The sequence below is a fragment of the Lepisma saccharinum genome, chromosome 1 (assembly GCF_977018435.1).
Source record: "Lepisma saccharinum chromosome 1, izLepSacc3.1, whole genome shotgun sequence".
NCBI classification, from domain to species: Eukaryota; Metazoa; Arthropoda; class Insecta; order Zygentoma; family Lepismatidae; genus Lepisma; species Lepisma saccharinum.
This window is the reverse complement of record NC_139229.1, coordinates 115,677,250-115,691,344: the sequence shown is the minus strand read 5'-3', so window position 1 is coordinate 115,691,344 and position 14,095 is coordinate 115,677,250. Positions and strand designations below refer to the sequence as shown.

Genomic DNA, 14,095 nt, shown 5'->3' with positions numbered 1-14,095 from the left:
TTATGCACATATGTGGTAATCTGAACTAGACCTACAGTTTAAAGAGGGATCCGAACCACACGTATCGAACCCAGGACCACCCGATTACAAGGCGAAGGCGTTAACACTACCGGGGCAAACATCACTCACTCAACAATTTCCACTTCAAGCTCTGGTTTTCCATTTCTATATTTTGATGGTTTGACGTCACTTTTCTGCTTCGTGAGTTAGTCGCAATGATGAATGATGAAATGGATGGTGTTACAAACAACGATATATCCATGCCTTGACCAGGGTTCGAACTTGCGACCTCTGGCTTCTTATTGCGGAACGTTCACCTCTCCGTAACGGAAGCAGACTTCAAACTTTGGTGTGTGTTTGTATCTTTTTCCGTTCCTCGAAACCTAAGTTTTGATGTTATATATTGATGTTCTAAGAACGTTTTATTCGTGTATTGCTTCTGCGAAGGTTAGTGTAATTCATACTGAAAATTATTAGTGGAATTAAGGTGATTAGTTGAGAAATGGATTTATATTCACCGTGTTTCTGTACGAATGCGCTAAACAGATCGACTAATTTCAAATCGGAGATTTAACAGATACTCCGAATGGTGAGAGGGGGTTGATTATCTCAGCTTCAAATTGTTTTTTTTTTCCGGGGGGCTGGAATTGTAAAGATGGGAATTACTTAGCTGTGATCTAGAGCGAGTGGGATACATTATGGAATATTTCATAATTAACATTTTTTACCCTTCGCCTTATCGGCTGTTCAAATACAAAAATTGTAATCACGAGTCATTTTGACGTGGGGTTTCAGTCACCACTTTGGTTTTTCCCGAGTTGTTTACTGTGATTTTCTCAAACTTTCTGGAGTACGCCAGTGTGGAAGTGTCGCGAAACAAACCTCATTCGACAATAAAAATTTCAAGGATCGCCCTCCCGCTTTGGTCGCAGTGTAGGATAACTTGCCTGTCACGTATGCTTATTATGTCACTTGAAGAGCCGTGTGCACCGAATAAAAATAGCTGTAAATGGGAAGTGATAGGCTAGTAGACAGAAGTTAACACTATTCCGGAAATCGTTTCACCCTTACGCAAAATACATCGTTGGTGTCGTCACTTCCGCATCCATATAATGGGAGAAGTTTTCGTTATTTGCCACAAATAAAGAAAAAGGAAAACAGTTTACTTTATTGTATCCGGTATTCACATTGTATTATCGTACTCTAGTATTTCTTTTCTGACGCACAATCCATTCTTAAGAAGTGCATTGTTCGTATTGTGTGTATTCTGTTTATTTTCCACTCACGTTGTGCAACTTCTTTTTAGAAAATGATTCTTCGAATAAAAAGAACCATCTAGATATTGAAATCTTAAAAAAAATACGTGTATTTGTTGCTTCTAACATATTCTCAGGGGAATAACCGTGTGGACATTTTCCGTTATACATCCTTTGTCAGAAAAGTTCCAGGACTGAGCTCGTAAAAGATAATTTATTCAACTTTCGTACTAATGGTCAAAGGTTATATTTTTAATACAAGTAGTCTTAAGACCCCAAAGGATATTAACTTCTACAAGTTACTGCGATCTCGCCAGAGCAAGGTGTTCTTGTATGAGTGACCTTTCATCTTTTTATCTAATCAGCATTCATCCTCATCGTCACGATTAGCCAGAGTGGGGCAACTTATCCAAACATGTAACGCGTTACCAGTATTGTTGCTTTATTGTACAATAAGGACATGTATCTTGTATAAGTATCGCATCTGTTGTGTGTAGTACTTGTTTTCTTGATGCAAATTTATATGCACAAGTTGAAAACAGTACCCCAAAGCATGTTTCATCTCGGTTCTGAATTTATGAATATAGGACGAGTAACGAAATACCGTTTCAGGTACACATGTAATTTTGGAAACGACAACTCTGCTACGTGTTAGCCTAAAGAGAGAGAAAAGTTAATAAACGTGCACAAAGATTCTCTGAAATGGAGTAGGAGGATTTTAAACAGATGTGTTATTTTTCAGTGAAACTTAATTATAATTGTTTTATTAGAAATTCATTTACTACCTTCCTTGTATTTAGGACGAAAATATTAGAAATAACAGCATTTAGACCGTTTCTCAGGTTTATATATTATTCATAACGAAAAATACAACGCACATCCTTTTTCGGCCCCTGTTGCGTACTGCTTACCGCGCTACAGCCATAGAGGTTCTAGGTTCGAGTCTTGAGGCAGGTCTGTGGTGTTTCGTCGCATGTTTCGCCCTCTCCTTATCGTTGCAAATTAACCTAGCAAAGTAACGTAAAATAGCCAAAGTACAAAGACATATTCCCATACAGGTTCAGAACACATTGTAATGTAATTTTTTTCGAGGACGAAAAATGTTACGTATGAATTCTCCCTCAATAGTAATAAAATACCTAATGTTGCTTTGTATTTACGGCATAAAACATTAGATTTTCTCCATAATAATGTAAGGATGTTTATAAACCCAAGTCAGTAGGTAACTCAGGATCGTTATGGCGTGGAGACCACGGTTGTTGGTGATGACCTTCGATTACACTGTTAACATGACGTGGGGGTGGTCCTTAATTCTATTAGGAGTCTGTTCATCCCACTCACGTTCTCTGTATTTGAGATAGGTAGGAGGAACACCTGTGCCACAGAAATAGGACTGGAGAGCCGCTTTGGTTTCTAAACAGATAAGCGATGCATGAGCGATCCACATATATTGATTCATTATATTTGTTGCATGGAACGTTTTTCCTGTGTGTATATTTTCAGTAAATAATAAAAAGTGGGATTCCACGAGATTAGCTCTTATCGTGCAATGAGAGGACAAGCTGAATTTTACGATGTCAGTAGTGTGTTCGAGAATTTACCGAGATATTATGCTTGCCTTTTGTTAGTCAGCTGTGTTTTACCATTTTGTCATTTGTTAGTGTTGTACCATTTTTTTCTTACATCTAACCCTATCTGCAATTGGGCATTTGTGGGGATGCCTTTTTCTAAGTGGCAAGTTGTACATTTTCGTACCAGAGGCGGGTTTAGTCACACATGTTCAACATACACCACTTCCTCGGTGGCCGACTGGTCTTTGCGATTTCGCCACTGACGGTTCCAGGATGATGGATTGAATTATTGTTTTAAATCCACTTTATGCACAGATAGGCTAATCGGGATTGGGCCTACAGTTTAAAGTGGGATCCGAACCACTGTGCATCGAACCCTTGTCCTCTTGATTACAAGGCGACTACCTTACCATTACGTCATCGGAGAGGCCCAGCATGAGTCATGAAATTGACGAAGGAACTCATGGAGAACATCCATGCCAAGACCTGGATTCGAACCCGGGACCACTGTAGCCAAGTCTTGGGTTAGTTTCATCCAATAAACATTCGTCCTCTTCGCGATTAGCCTAAAGAGACTGAGGAAAAGTACACTTATACCAGCTAAACTATTGGCTAAATAGTCCCAATCACTGCCTAGGTAGAAAAGTCTGTAGGGGTAGAGAGGTCTAATTCTCTCTCTCTCTCTCTCTATCTCTCTCTCTCTCGTGTGGAAGAAAGAGTTAGATAGAGGAACGTGAAACCCACTCCGTTAAACCGTGTTGTCTTACTGCAACGGTATAATGAGCAGGAGCATCATCCTGCTGTAACTGTGCAGTTAAGGAGTGTCTCTCATGGAATTGAGCCTTATGACTACTCTGTATAAACGCATATCGTCCAGCCTTTCTGAAAGTTGAAATTGACAAGTTCACTTAGCTTGCCCACAGTAATTAATGCAAATAGGTAGGTAATTCTTGTGCAAATCCACTTAGTAGAGTAAAAAACCAACAATTTTGTTTCAGAGCAAACTGTTTTAACAAGTGGTTGAACTTATTGTACATAATGATTGCGTCACAACAGTAGGATCAAAGGAAGAAGAAAAAACAGTCGGCGGAAATTGACATAAGACGTGTACTAAAGGTAAATGTTACTGGCTACGCTCATTTAATTTAGTTACGCCTGGCTAGAGAGCGTGGTGGGTCATTAGCTGGTGGTTGCAGCTGTTGTTTGAGTGCAGTAAAGATCTAATCCACAGCGTTTTTCTACAATTCAAACGTAATTTACTAAATTTCCAACTTAACACTCCACTAACCAATGAACTAGGTGCCAGTTTGAAAATGCTCCAAGTTGACTTTCCAGTAAGATAGGTTAGTGTTTCCAAGAATTAGTATTGTGTTTCCATACTTGTGTGGTGTTACTTTATGTACTGCTACCCAATAGCATAAAATACTCAAATTCTATTATATGCAAACTATAAGTGTGATAGTAAATGGAATTAATTCGCCGAAACGAGATTTGAGTTGTATTTTAGATCGTGTTTGTACTTCACCAGAGTACTCGCTGCGTTATAAATGCCGAGAAATCTTGGAACGAAAGCTTAGCTGCACTGTGCAAAGGGTGATCGGGATTGGATCTCAGAAGACCTCAACCCGGAAAATCGAGATATTTTGCTGATCCTATCTTACGCTAGCCACTACTCGAAGGAGATCGCGAAATGTAGTTCGACCTCATTTGGCCCCCTCCCCCTTCATTTTGACTATCGAACCAAAAACAAAAGTGACCAGTATCATGTTAACTGCCCGTGCACTTCCCAAGTCGCACCTGATAGCGAGATGAGAACTGAGAGCATTCTTTGCATCGCGTAAGATCACGTGCAGGACCATTTAGTTGCTTGTGTGTGCCAGAGTCACGTAGGATGCTCGCTGACTAGACCGCGTGGTGCCCTGGCCGGAATGAAGTGGTGTGATTCTCTTGAAACTTGGCTCTCCGCCTTTCGTTGGCTTCCATCGTCACGGCACGGCCCGCTTTTCCCCGAAGCGAAGCCAGAAACCCCCTCCCCCTGTCCATGTGTGAGCGGGCGGCGAGGGAAGGGGAAGGGGGTGACGCGCTGCTAGTCGGCCTGGAGCCTGAGTTACGTAGGAGCGTAGCTAGTTTAACTGTTGTTGGGCCGTGTGCTAGGACGCACTTTCTAGTTACGGAGGATTTGTGTTCTTTTCTCGGCGGAGGCGTTCCGGTGTGGACAACGTACGGAGTCGAGCAGGTGCTGTCGATACGCGATAATACCTGCTGGCATCATCGGAGCTGCGAGCGTGTGGAACTTTTGTTTCGAACCCGAAGCTTCTTTTTGTGACTGACTGCACTGGTGCTCCGTGAACGTTTTGTTGTTTTGTGCACAGGACATTTCTTATTATTACTCTGCTGTTTCCGTTGACTCCGTTCGTGGTGACAGTATCTGGCAACACCGGCCAGTGTTGCCGCTTCGTACCTCTCGAGAACCTGTTGCGAAACCGTGACATTGCTTTGCTGACCGTACTTCTCCTCTGGACACTTGCTGACCAGCAAGATTCTTGTTGACATTAGCCCGGCTCTCCAGACGGCTTGGCGACATGGGTCCAGTTTCCTGCGAGCTCCCACACCGTACCAGATGATGATGCGCCCGAAGGGGTTCGGCCAAGGCGGCAGAGTTGGAAGTGGCCTGGCTCCTCCCGCCCCGGCTTCGTCTCCGGAATACATTCTTCCTGACCCGACGGTTTCCTCCACGAGCGCCATGCGGGGGAACATGAATTGTTACAGTTCGCCCCACGAAGCTTCGCAGTTCTGGACTTATTGCAGCGGCAGAGAGAGCGGGGTGAGTGAAATTTTCGTATCTACACGACCTAAAATAAAATTGGCATTCAATGTAGAAATTTTGGGTGAAGTACGTGGTAGGTCTCTGCCCGAGCCACACTTTGCATTCCCTGCATGTTATAGTATCTATGCACATGTAATAGTTTTTCGAAATATTTGAGGTGTTCTGAAGAGTCCGCGTATTTTGTTATTCTCTACATCGTCACAATTAACGTACAAGAACAAACTCTATTTAACTCAACAAAATACATTAGTATTATTTTTTTTATCACGCCGTGGCTTTTTCTATTGCTGTGATGGTTTTAATATCCTGTTTATAGTATCAGTGACGTGCCCAGAAAGTGCGAAAGGAGGGGTACGTATACATTTTTTTGTAGTAGTCCGCCATCTTTTCCTGCCTTTGGTCCCTTTTTTTGTTAAGAATACTGGGCCAAAGGGGGAGTTATGACTCCGTCACCCCCACCCCCCTTGGGCACACCACTCTAAATTATGTATAGGCTGGCTCAGAAGGATATCAGAGCCAATTGCTCGTGGATATCAAGTTGCATGGGTTCGAATCCAGGAAGTTGTAGATGTTGAAGATTACCCTCATTCTTCTCGTCGTTTCGGTTGCATAGAGATCACGCTGTGACAGATACCAATTTTCATTTTCCAACTCGCGACCATAAACCGATTCAATGCGAGAGAAAATGTACACCCTTGCCCAAGAACTGACAAGCCCAAATGTTGCCATATGTAGAAAATTGTACATGCACAATTCATTTAATTGTTCATTATTACAATGAATTACGGTTCTGTTTTTATAAGCTAGATTCTCAGTTCGGATTTCCGCACAGTTATTGGGAACTGCGCATGAACAGTTGTTTACCCCTACCGAAGTCTTTTGTACAAAGTGCATTATTTTAATATTTATACTCGTGCACTAAGCACAGTACAATGAAGCACATCTTGGTAGTGGAAATAATACTTTATTCCAGCGCTAAACATACGAGGTCAATGGGGTTGCGCAGAAATTTCATTAAGGTACTGGGGTGAAATAAACATCTAAAGAAAGGTGTACCCAGTGTCGTATTCTTATACCTGGCATATTTTTTTTAAAAATAAGTAAATAGTCTGGGAGGAGGGACTATTTGGAAGGTACCTTTGATGGTCGCAATATTGCACACGGACGGTGCCTGTATTGATTGGACGGATATTGAATTTGAATTGTATAATTTCATTTTCGAATTTATGATCTGATTTTTTAATTATTCTGAAATATGATTTTACTGATTAGCAATGAAGGTGTTTTGGATTTAACTTATACAGAGTTATTGTTAGTTATGTCATGCAGAACTTTACTTCCCCTCTAAGGCTAGTGCTGTCCACGAGGTCACATTTCAGAAGTCAAGTTTTCCCATGTAGCACTATCGTCCAGTTCAACAACAAAAAATTAAAGCTTTGAATAAGGAATGGCTTCATGACATGACATTATGTTAGCCGAGCACATTCTCAGAAACTGAACAGGTGTTCATATGCGCATAAGTGCGAGTGAAGGTATAAAAATGGTGATATATATCTCTTGAAAGTTGCTAAGTTGGAAACTATGTGAGGGAGGACCTTTTCATAGGAAAATGCAGGCCCGTAGCTAGAGGGGGGCAGGGGGCAACTGCCCCCCTGAGAGCCTGCTTTGCCCCCCCTGTGAAAAATACAGAACAAATTCCTACCTGGAATTCTCACTAATCTTTACAATTATATCACGTGTTACTCTAGCAACATAACAATGACACTTATTGATTTTGTGATTTATTAGGGTGTAAGGGATTCCATATAATGTCGATCAGGATTGGGAAAAAATCCCTTCCAGAATCAGACTTCGGGAAATGATTTCGCAATTTTCAGTATCTAGAACAGTTGTGACATTTTGAGTAGTCTTGTATTAAAGGTACCTAATGTGTGCGGATGTTTTTCATGGATGTGTTGCTATGAACTTATATAATAATAATAATCCGGAGCGCAACAACCCTTGAGGGCCTTGGCTTACCTACGGACTGCTGGTCTCCCTCCCACACTGTTCCTCCGTCACCTGTTGTAGCGTGGAGATCTTAGACCAGTATTGGGGTGACGGGTGGTCAGCCTGACGAACCCCCAACAGCTCACTCATTCCTTTCCCAAGTCTACACAGGAGTGGATATTTGATTTTTGTTACTTAGCGTTGCTTTTCTGCCACTTCTAGCTAATCGAAACCATGAGTGATGACGTGAAATTGATGAAGAGGCACTCATAAACAGTGCCACAACCAGAGTGGGAGAAAGGGCATTGTGCCCCCCGAGCTTGAACGGAAGTCCATTCTAGGAGAAGCAAACATTGAAGTAAAAAAACAAGACTAGGAGAATCTAAGAATAGCAGGACAATTGGATACTCATGATAGAATTAGTTTTTACGTGTTCCTTGCATTTTTCTTCCAGACGGCCAAGCGCACTTGCAAGGAGCACAGAGGGGCAAATGCACCCCCTCGATTTCAAATTATGTACAAATAAAAATACATTTCGTAAAATTTTCTTGCTCGCTTCGGTCGTAATTTGTGCTATTCTAGTCCAAGTTCAGAAGTATAGCTATGGGGCGGCGGGAGTCGGCCCTGGAAGCCAAACGATCTTTATGAAAAAAGAAAATGTTAAAGAGAACGCCATGGCGCCCCGCAAATTTATTTGCGCTCTATTAAAACGATTATTTCTATGAAACTTAATATGAAATATTACTGATAACACTGTAATCCAAGAAGTCATTGATCAATCAAAGAATTCCTGTTTGTCAGGTGTCAAAACATGTATTTCAACTAGCAATATAATACAATTCACACAATATTTTGCAAAATGGTTAACTTAACCAGCAGGCAAACATTAGGTGATGCAAGAGTCTCCCTTTCGAAGGAAATAGAGTCGGACTAATAGACCCATGATTTAATGTTTTAGCAAGTACAAAAAATTGTATTACAAATTTTTACACAATTCATCAAAGTGTAGATAATATGTAACAATTATTATTTAATTAATTCGATTTTTCTTGCATAACACAACACAATGGTGTTGTTGGATTCTCGTTAGATTCCTTTGTGCGTAAAAATCTTGGATACTGGAAACTAGAGGGAATCATTATGATGCATGATTTAAAAGGGCTCCAATAATCAGTCCTGCAGAGAGGCCTGCTATATCTTCCAATGCGACACAATATATTTAACATTTGCCCCCTCTAGGACTGACTTCGCCACCCCTACAAAGAATTCATGGCTACGGGCCTGGGAAAATGGAGGACATATTCACTTCTTGACCACTTACCGTCCGTCGTTTGAGTACTTGCCCATGAGCACCTATTTATTTTTGTTAATACGATCAATTGAGTCCTGTTAGTGGTAAATCCTGGGATCACAGCCCGGACTAATTGTGTAAGTTAAAAGTCTGCATGTTGAAGTGAGACAAAAAGTGTTTGGTGCTTCGTCAATAATGACATTCAGTTAAAAGTTGTTTAAACTGTCACATCACAGGGAATTGAAACTGAAATGCAATATGCAAGAAGAAAAAAATAAGTGTATGCAAATAAGCTGCCACTGTACTTCGACTGATACGCGAATGATGAAAGTGAAGCAGAGGTCAAAGAGATTTCACAGGTCACGAATGCGACGGAAGTGATAAAGTGCCGCCACGATAAACTGTGGAAGTGTTTTCTAAACACGAGAAGGACTGCATTGATTTCAGTTTTTGCCAAGTGACATATTAATTTCAGGTCGCTCCTTTCGTATGAGACATATGGACATCTGCGTGGCGTAAACAAGTAAGCCTGTGCCACAGACTTTTATTAAAGAAGTCCAAGGTTCGATCTCTGCGAAGGCTCAAATGTCAGATCTTCTGCGCTTCACCGTGGTTATGATCCGATTTGAACCACATTCATGGATTAAGTGCAGATCTATAGCGGGTATTGCTGGTTACGTGTATTTGCGTAGCGTGTGCTGGCAATGAAACGAGTGGGATATTAATAGTCCTCACTGCCCAGTGTAACGTGCCCTTATCTGGAGGTTTCCTTACCCTTCGTCTCTGTGTGTGGTCAAGTGTTGAAATTGGAAATATATTTTTGGCTGGTTGTTGAATACATACATGCTTTAGCGCTTGGTTATTTGAATTTTTTTCAGCTTGGTGGGATTGGTGGCAGTATTTAAACGAATGACATCACTCTAATCAGAAACTAAACCTAGTGATGTAATGTCTTGTGTGGTTACAATCTGTGAGCTTCAATGACCTGCAGTAATACGTTTTTTAACCATCTTGGCAAATCCAAGACACATACTGCATTATGTTCATCCGTAGTCTGTAGTATCAGGCAATTCCGAATTTTACTATCATCTTCAAAACGCACAAAGCTTTGTTTGAGGTTTAAGTTCATTTTATGCACAGATAGTCTAATCGGGACTGGATCTTACTATAATAAGGTAAACGCAAAATTTGTTTTAGCACAGCTTGTCTGCAACTTTTAGCTAATCGCGTCGATGAGGATGAGTGATGAAGTGATGAATTTGATATACAAAGAACACACATGCCCATACAGGGATTCGAACCCGGGACTCACGCCTTCATGGTGCGCTGTGCTAACCATTTCGTCACGCAAAGTTTGTTAACCGAATCGTGTGCGTGTGTGTGTGTAGCAGGGAATGTGCATGTGTTTATATTTTCGAAGTTCAGAATTACCTTGCCATCACTGGAAACGAATAAGATCCATGAGATATGTAACCTTTGAGCATCCTGGGTTTTATATTTAGTAGTTCCTGCAAACTTTGTCTCGGTATTGTGAAAACAATTGTGGATTTACTTTAAAAGAGGAAGAAAGGGAGTTGCCATCTAAAAATGCCAGAAAACTACAGTCTTGGAGCTAGCAAAGAGCAGTTTGGCGCCGAGTTTAGTTTTAATAGTATGATAAAATGTTTTTTCAGTTCTACAAAATTTCAAAATAAGGCCCGAGAGTTTGTAGCTTGAACGCTGGTAATGTGGAGGATGCGATGAAAATATTATTGCTCTTATAATTCCCTTGTCGGTAATTACAGTCACTGGAAATGCTACCTATATGTTCTTAATTGTTTTTACCAACCTGCCTTGGAGCAGCACATGATTGTATTTGCTCTTTTATATGTTCCACCAAATCATCATTCATCTTCGTCGTGGCGACTTTAAATAACCAAACACGAACTAGCCGTCATTTTCGGTTGTATTGTGATCGTTGTCTGGGTTCGAATCCAAGATGAGCCAGGAAGTTAGTTACCTTTGTTTCACCGGTTTCATCATTCCGCTTTGGATCTTCGGAATTAACGCTGCGAGGTAGGAAGGCTACGAAATAATAAAGTAAATGCAATCAATAAATTTTGTTGCAAATGGCGTTCAACTTTGCGTTTTAAAATGCAAATGTAGAAACCTTGTTCCGGATATATATATTTTTTTTTTTCGTTTTCATTCGCCCCCGCAGGACTTTCATGATCTATTCATGAAGAACTCCCTCCCGCAATATGAAACAGTTTTGATTTTACTCTCCCTTTTTTAAAAAAAGGAATTCATCGCCAAGCATTTCAAAAATAACAATAAGCGAAGGATATTATTTCCGTTTGGATAGCAGGAGGAGGAGGGCGGTTGCGTGGTAATCCTCACCCTCCCTCTCTCCCTCTTGCGTTTGACGTAATGTACGCGTTTCCTGCAGGTGTTTCCTCTTTTTCAGGAGTCCAGTCTGTTTATGCAGAATAATTTATGCGGTGTTGCGATCTCTTTTTTATTTAATGCGAGGAACTATATGTAGTACCCTGAAAACGTCGACATCCTTCTGTTCCAGAGGAACTCCCTTCCGTGCAATTCGTGTCATTTCCATATGGCGGCGCTTGCCCGTTGGTCACGGCGCACGGCCAGATGTTCTCAAGCAGGTTTTGTACATTGAAGTTAACTGAGTTTTCCGTGGAAGTTAATCGGGAGTCTTTTGGATCAAAAAGGTTGAAATGGCAGCCACGCTGCTGAATTAACCGGGACTCCATTTATTTGTTCTGTTGGCTCGAGCTGCAGACGGAGCGTCGGTTGCGGATATTAGCGGTGTATCTCGTCCACCGTGCCCACCTGTTTCCCGATTTAATGGTGGTTATCGGGGATAGTTTAGGCGGAACGAGTCGATCACCTTCAGGAAGTTTACGCGTTGTTTGAAGCAGTTTTGCAACGTCCTAAGCAGTGCGAGAGTACTAGCGTCGCTCTCGGTCTCCTCTGAATTCAAATTCTATCCAGCGACGGACCGGGAACCCCAATAGGGCGGTTGAATTTCAAGTATGGCCCGTTTGGTAAATGCCTTCCGTCACTACAAAGGATGCCTAGTGTGGTAATTTTGGCTGAAAATGACTCCCGTTAGAAATAGTGACTTCGAATATACAAATCGATTGGAGAGTTCTCATTATAATAATATTAGCCATTATTATATCGACTCTGGGCAAGCCCAGGCAAGGGTTTATCGAGAGTTAAAATGGCCGTAAATTGGGCCTTTGTGATAAATTTTAGGGGGAAGTTAAGGCATTTGTGGGGTGCGGATAAATCACTGAGCCTTGGTTCCCTTTGAAAGAGAACGAGGCAGAAAATTTGCTATTAGCTGCAAGTTCTCAACGAATTATTAGCGTCCTATTAATTGGTGTACAGAAAAAGTTCTTACTTGAAAACTTTCATGTGAATTCTTGGAGATGTTCTCTTAGAACAATTGAAATTAAACCGTGAATTATTATTAATCAGAAATATATTTTTCTCAGATCTTCTAGAGATAAATTACCGTAAAGAAATGGTGTGAAGTAACGATCACCTTTCTCACAGTACGTCGTTTGCAAGAAACAGAAATTAAGGATCTTGTCCTGCCACCTATGAACGAAAAACACAATGTGGAATTTTTAGAGCGTCATTTCGTGGTCAATCAACAGGGATTAATAATGGGAAGAAGCATCCAATATATATATATATATATATATATATATATATGTGTTAAAGAGATAATGGTATGAATAAGGCGCCTCTTTTGACAACAGGTCATAAGAGTATGCATCATTTCACCGCCTTAACAGAGACATGAGGCCTAGAATGTTTTTGAGAATCATGCTGTTTGCAGCGCTTCATATGTTGCAGGAATGACTCCACTCACACATCACACCTCTTTGTTCATGCGCCTGAGGAACGTTCTCTAACCCGCTTGACAATGAAATTCAAGTATTTGTGAGCTTGGCAAACCTGTACAAAGTAGTTTTTCTCGATTGGTCTCTGTCGTAAAGATAAAATTGAATGTTTTATGTAGAACAGATTTCGTTGAAGGGTTCGGGGCTAAAGCGTGGTAAGTGACATTTTGGCCATTATTGAGTTTATTAAGCACAAATATTATTAGAAGCTATAACGTAGATAAATTGTTTTCGTGTTGTGTTTACCAATTTCAGAAGAGTTCAATGCAAATTGCATGACATGGAAATTACATCAGGAAATTGAAGGATGGCTCTTTTTACTTTGTAACTCAATGACCAAAATGTCACTTACCATGTTTTACCTCCGAGCCCTTCTGTCAATGAATAACAACAACGTGTTCACCTCCCAAATAGCACAGTAGTTTGCGATATTCTCTTGCCGTCAAGGAACCCTAAATTAGATTCTGGTGGTATCCATTTCCAGGGGTTTTGATCTCGCTTAATACGCTAAATTTAGATTTGTTCTGATTAACTTATCTAAATTTAAAGTTGATAAAGTTTATCACCAAAAGTATCAAATTCAGCTCAACTTGCCGCATGAAGGTAGTTTAGTTCTTGAGTTGCATATTTGTAATTATTAAAACTTCTTTAAGTGATTTCCTAATTTCTCCACACTTCGCTCTGTGTAATGAAAATTATCTCCCCAGCATATATTTCAGCTGACGTCTTATTTTATAATTATCACAGGACAAGGTCAGAAATTTAATCTTCGACTAGAACTTCGTGGCCTAGCTCAAGCGGACGATGAAAGCATTGGCTGCGATGGTTGAATGTATCTCCCCAATTTACTCCGCCTCCACATTTCCTGCATGCGAACACCAACGATCTTGTAGCAGCGAGGGGCGGAGGAAATCATGTTTGTATTAGTGCGTTGATTTAGTGGCCCCCGAGTTCCTTCTTTCGTTGCTTTTAGCTTTTTAAACTGGAGCCTATTCTAGACTTCAGCCCACGACCGCTGTTTCCTTGCCAGGACTATTTTGTGCTCGCTTCCAAGAGGAGGTGCCGCCACGTATCTGGCAGGAGGCCCAGGATCGGAACTTCACTCCCCCCTGCAAAACATCAAGTAAAAAAGTTTTGGAAGCCTGCTTGAGATTTCCGTCGTTCCGTTTGTACTTTTCTGTCATTGTACATCGCATTTTACCTCCATAGGTGAATCTAAACGACAAGGATGAATCGTGAGTTGA

General features: G+C 41.0%; 1 protein-coding gene across 17 annotated transcripts in view; it reads left to right on the top strand.

Moving 5' to 3' along the window:
* Positions 1-14,095, top strand: part of da (transcription factor daughterless) — a 338,039-nt gene that overhangs the window by 239,359 nt on the left and 84,585 nt on the right. For 2 of the 17 annotated variants that reach the window (XM_083137030.1, XM_083137014.1), the window contains exon 1: positions 4,950-5,651. The exons of the other annotated variants lie outside the window; for them this stretch is intronic. In XM_083137030.1, coding sequence (XP_082993156.1) covers positions 5,448-5,651 — 204 coding nt within the window. In that variant the 5' untranslated portion in view covers positions 4,950-5,447. Of the gene's footprint in view, positions 1-4,949; positions 5,652-14,095 lie in introns of those variants that run through there. 17 annotated transcript variants of the gene reach the window in all.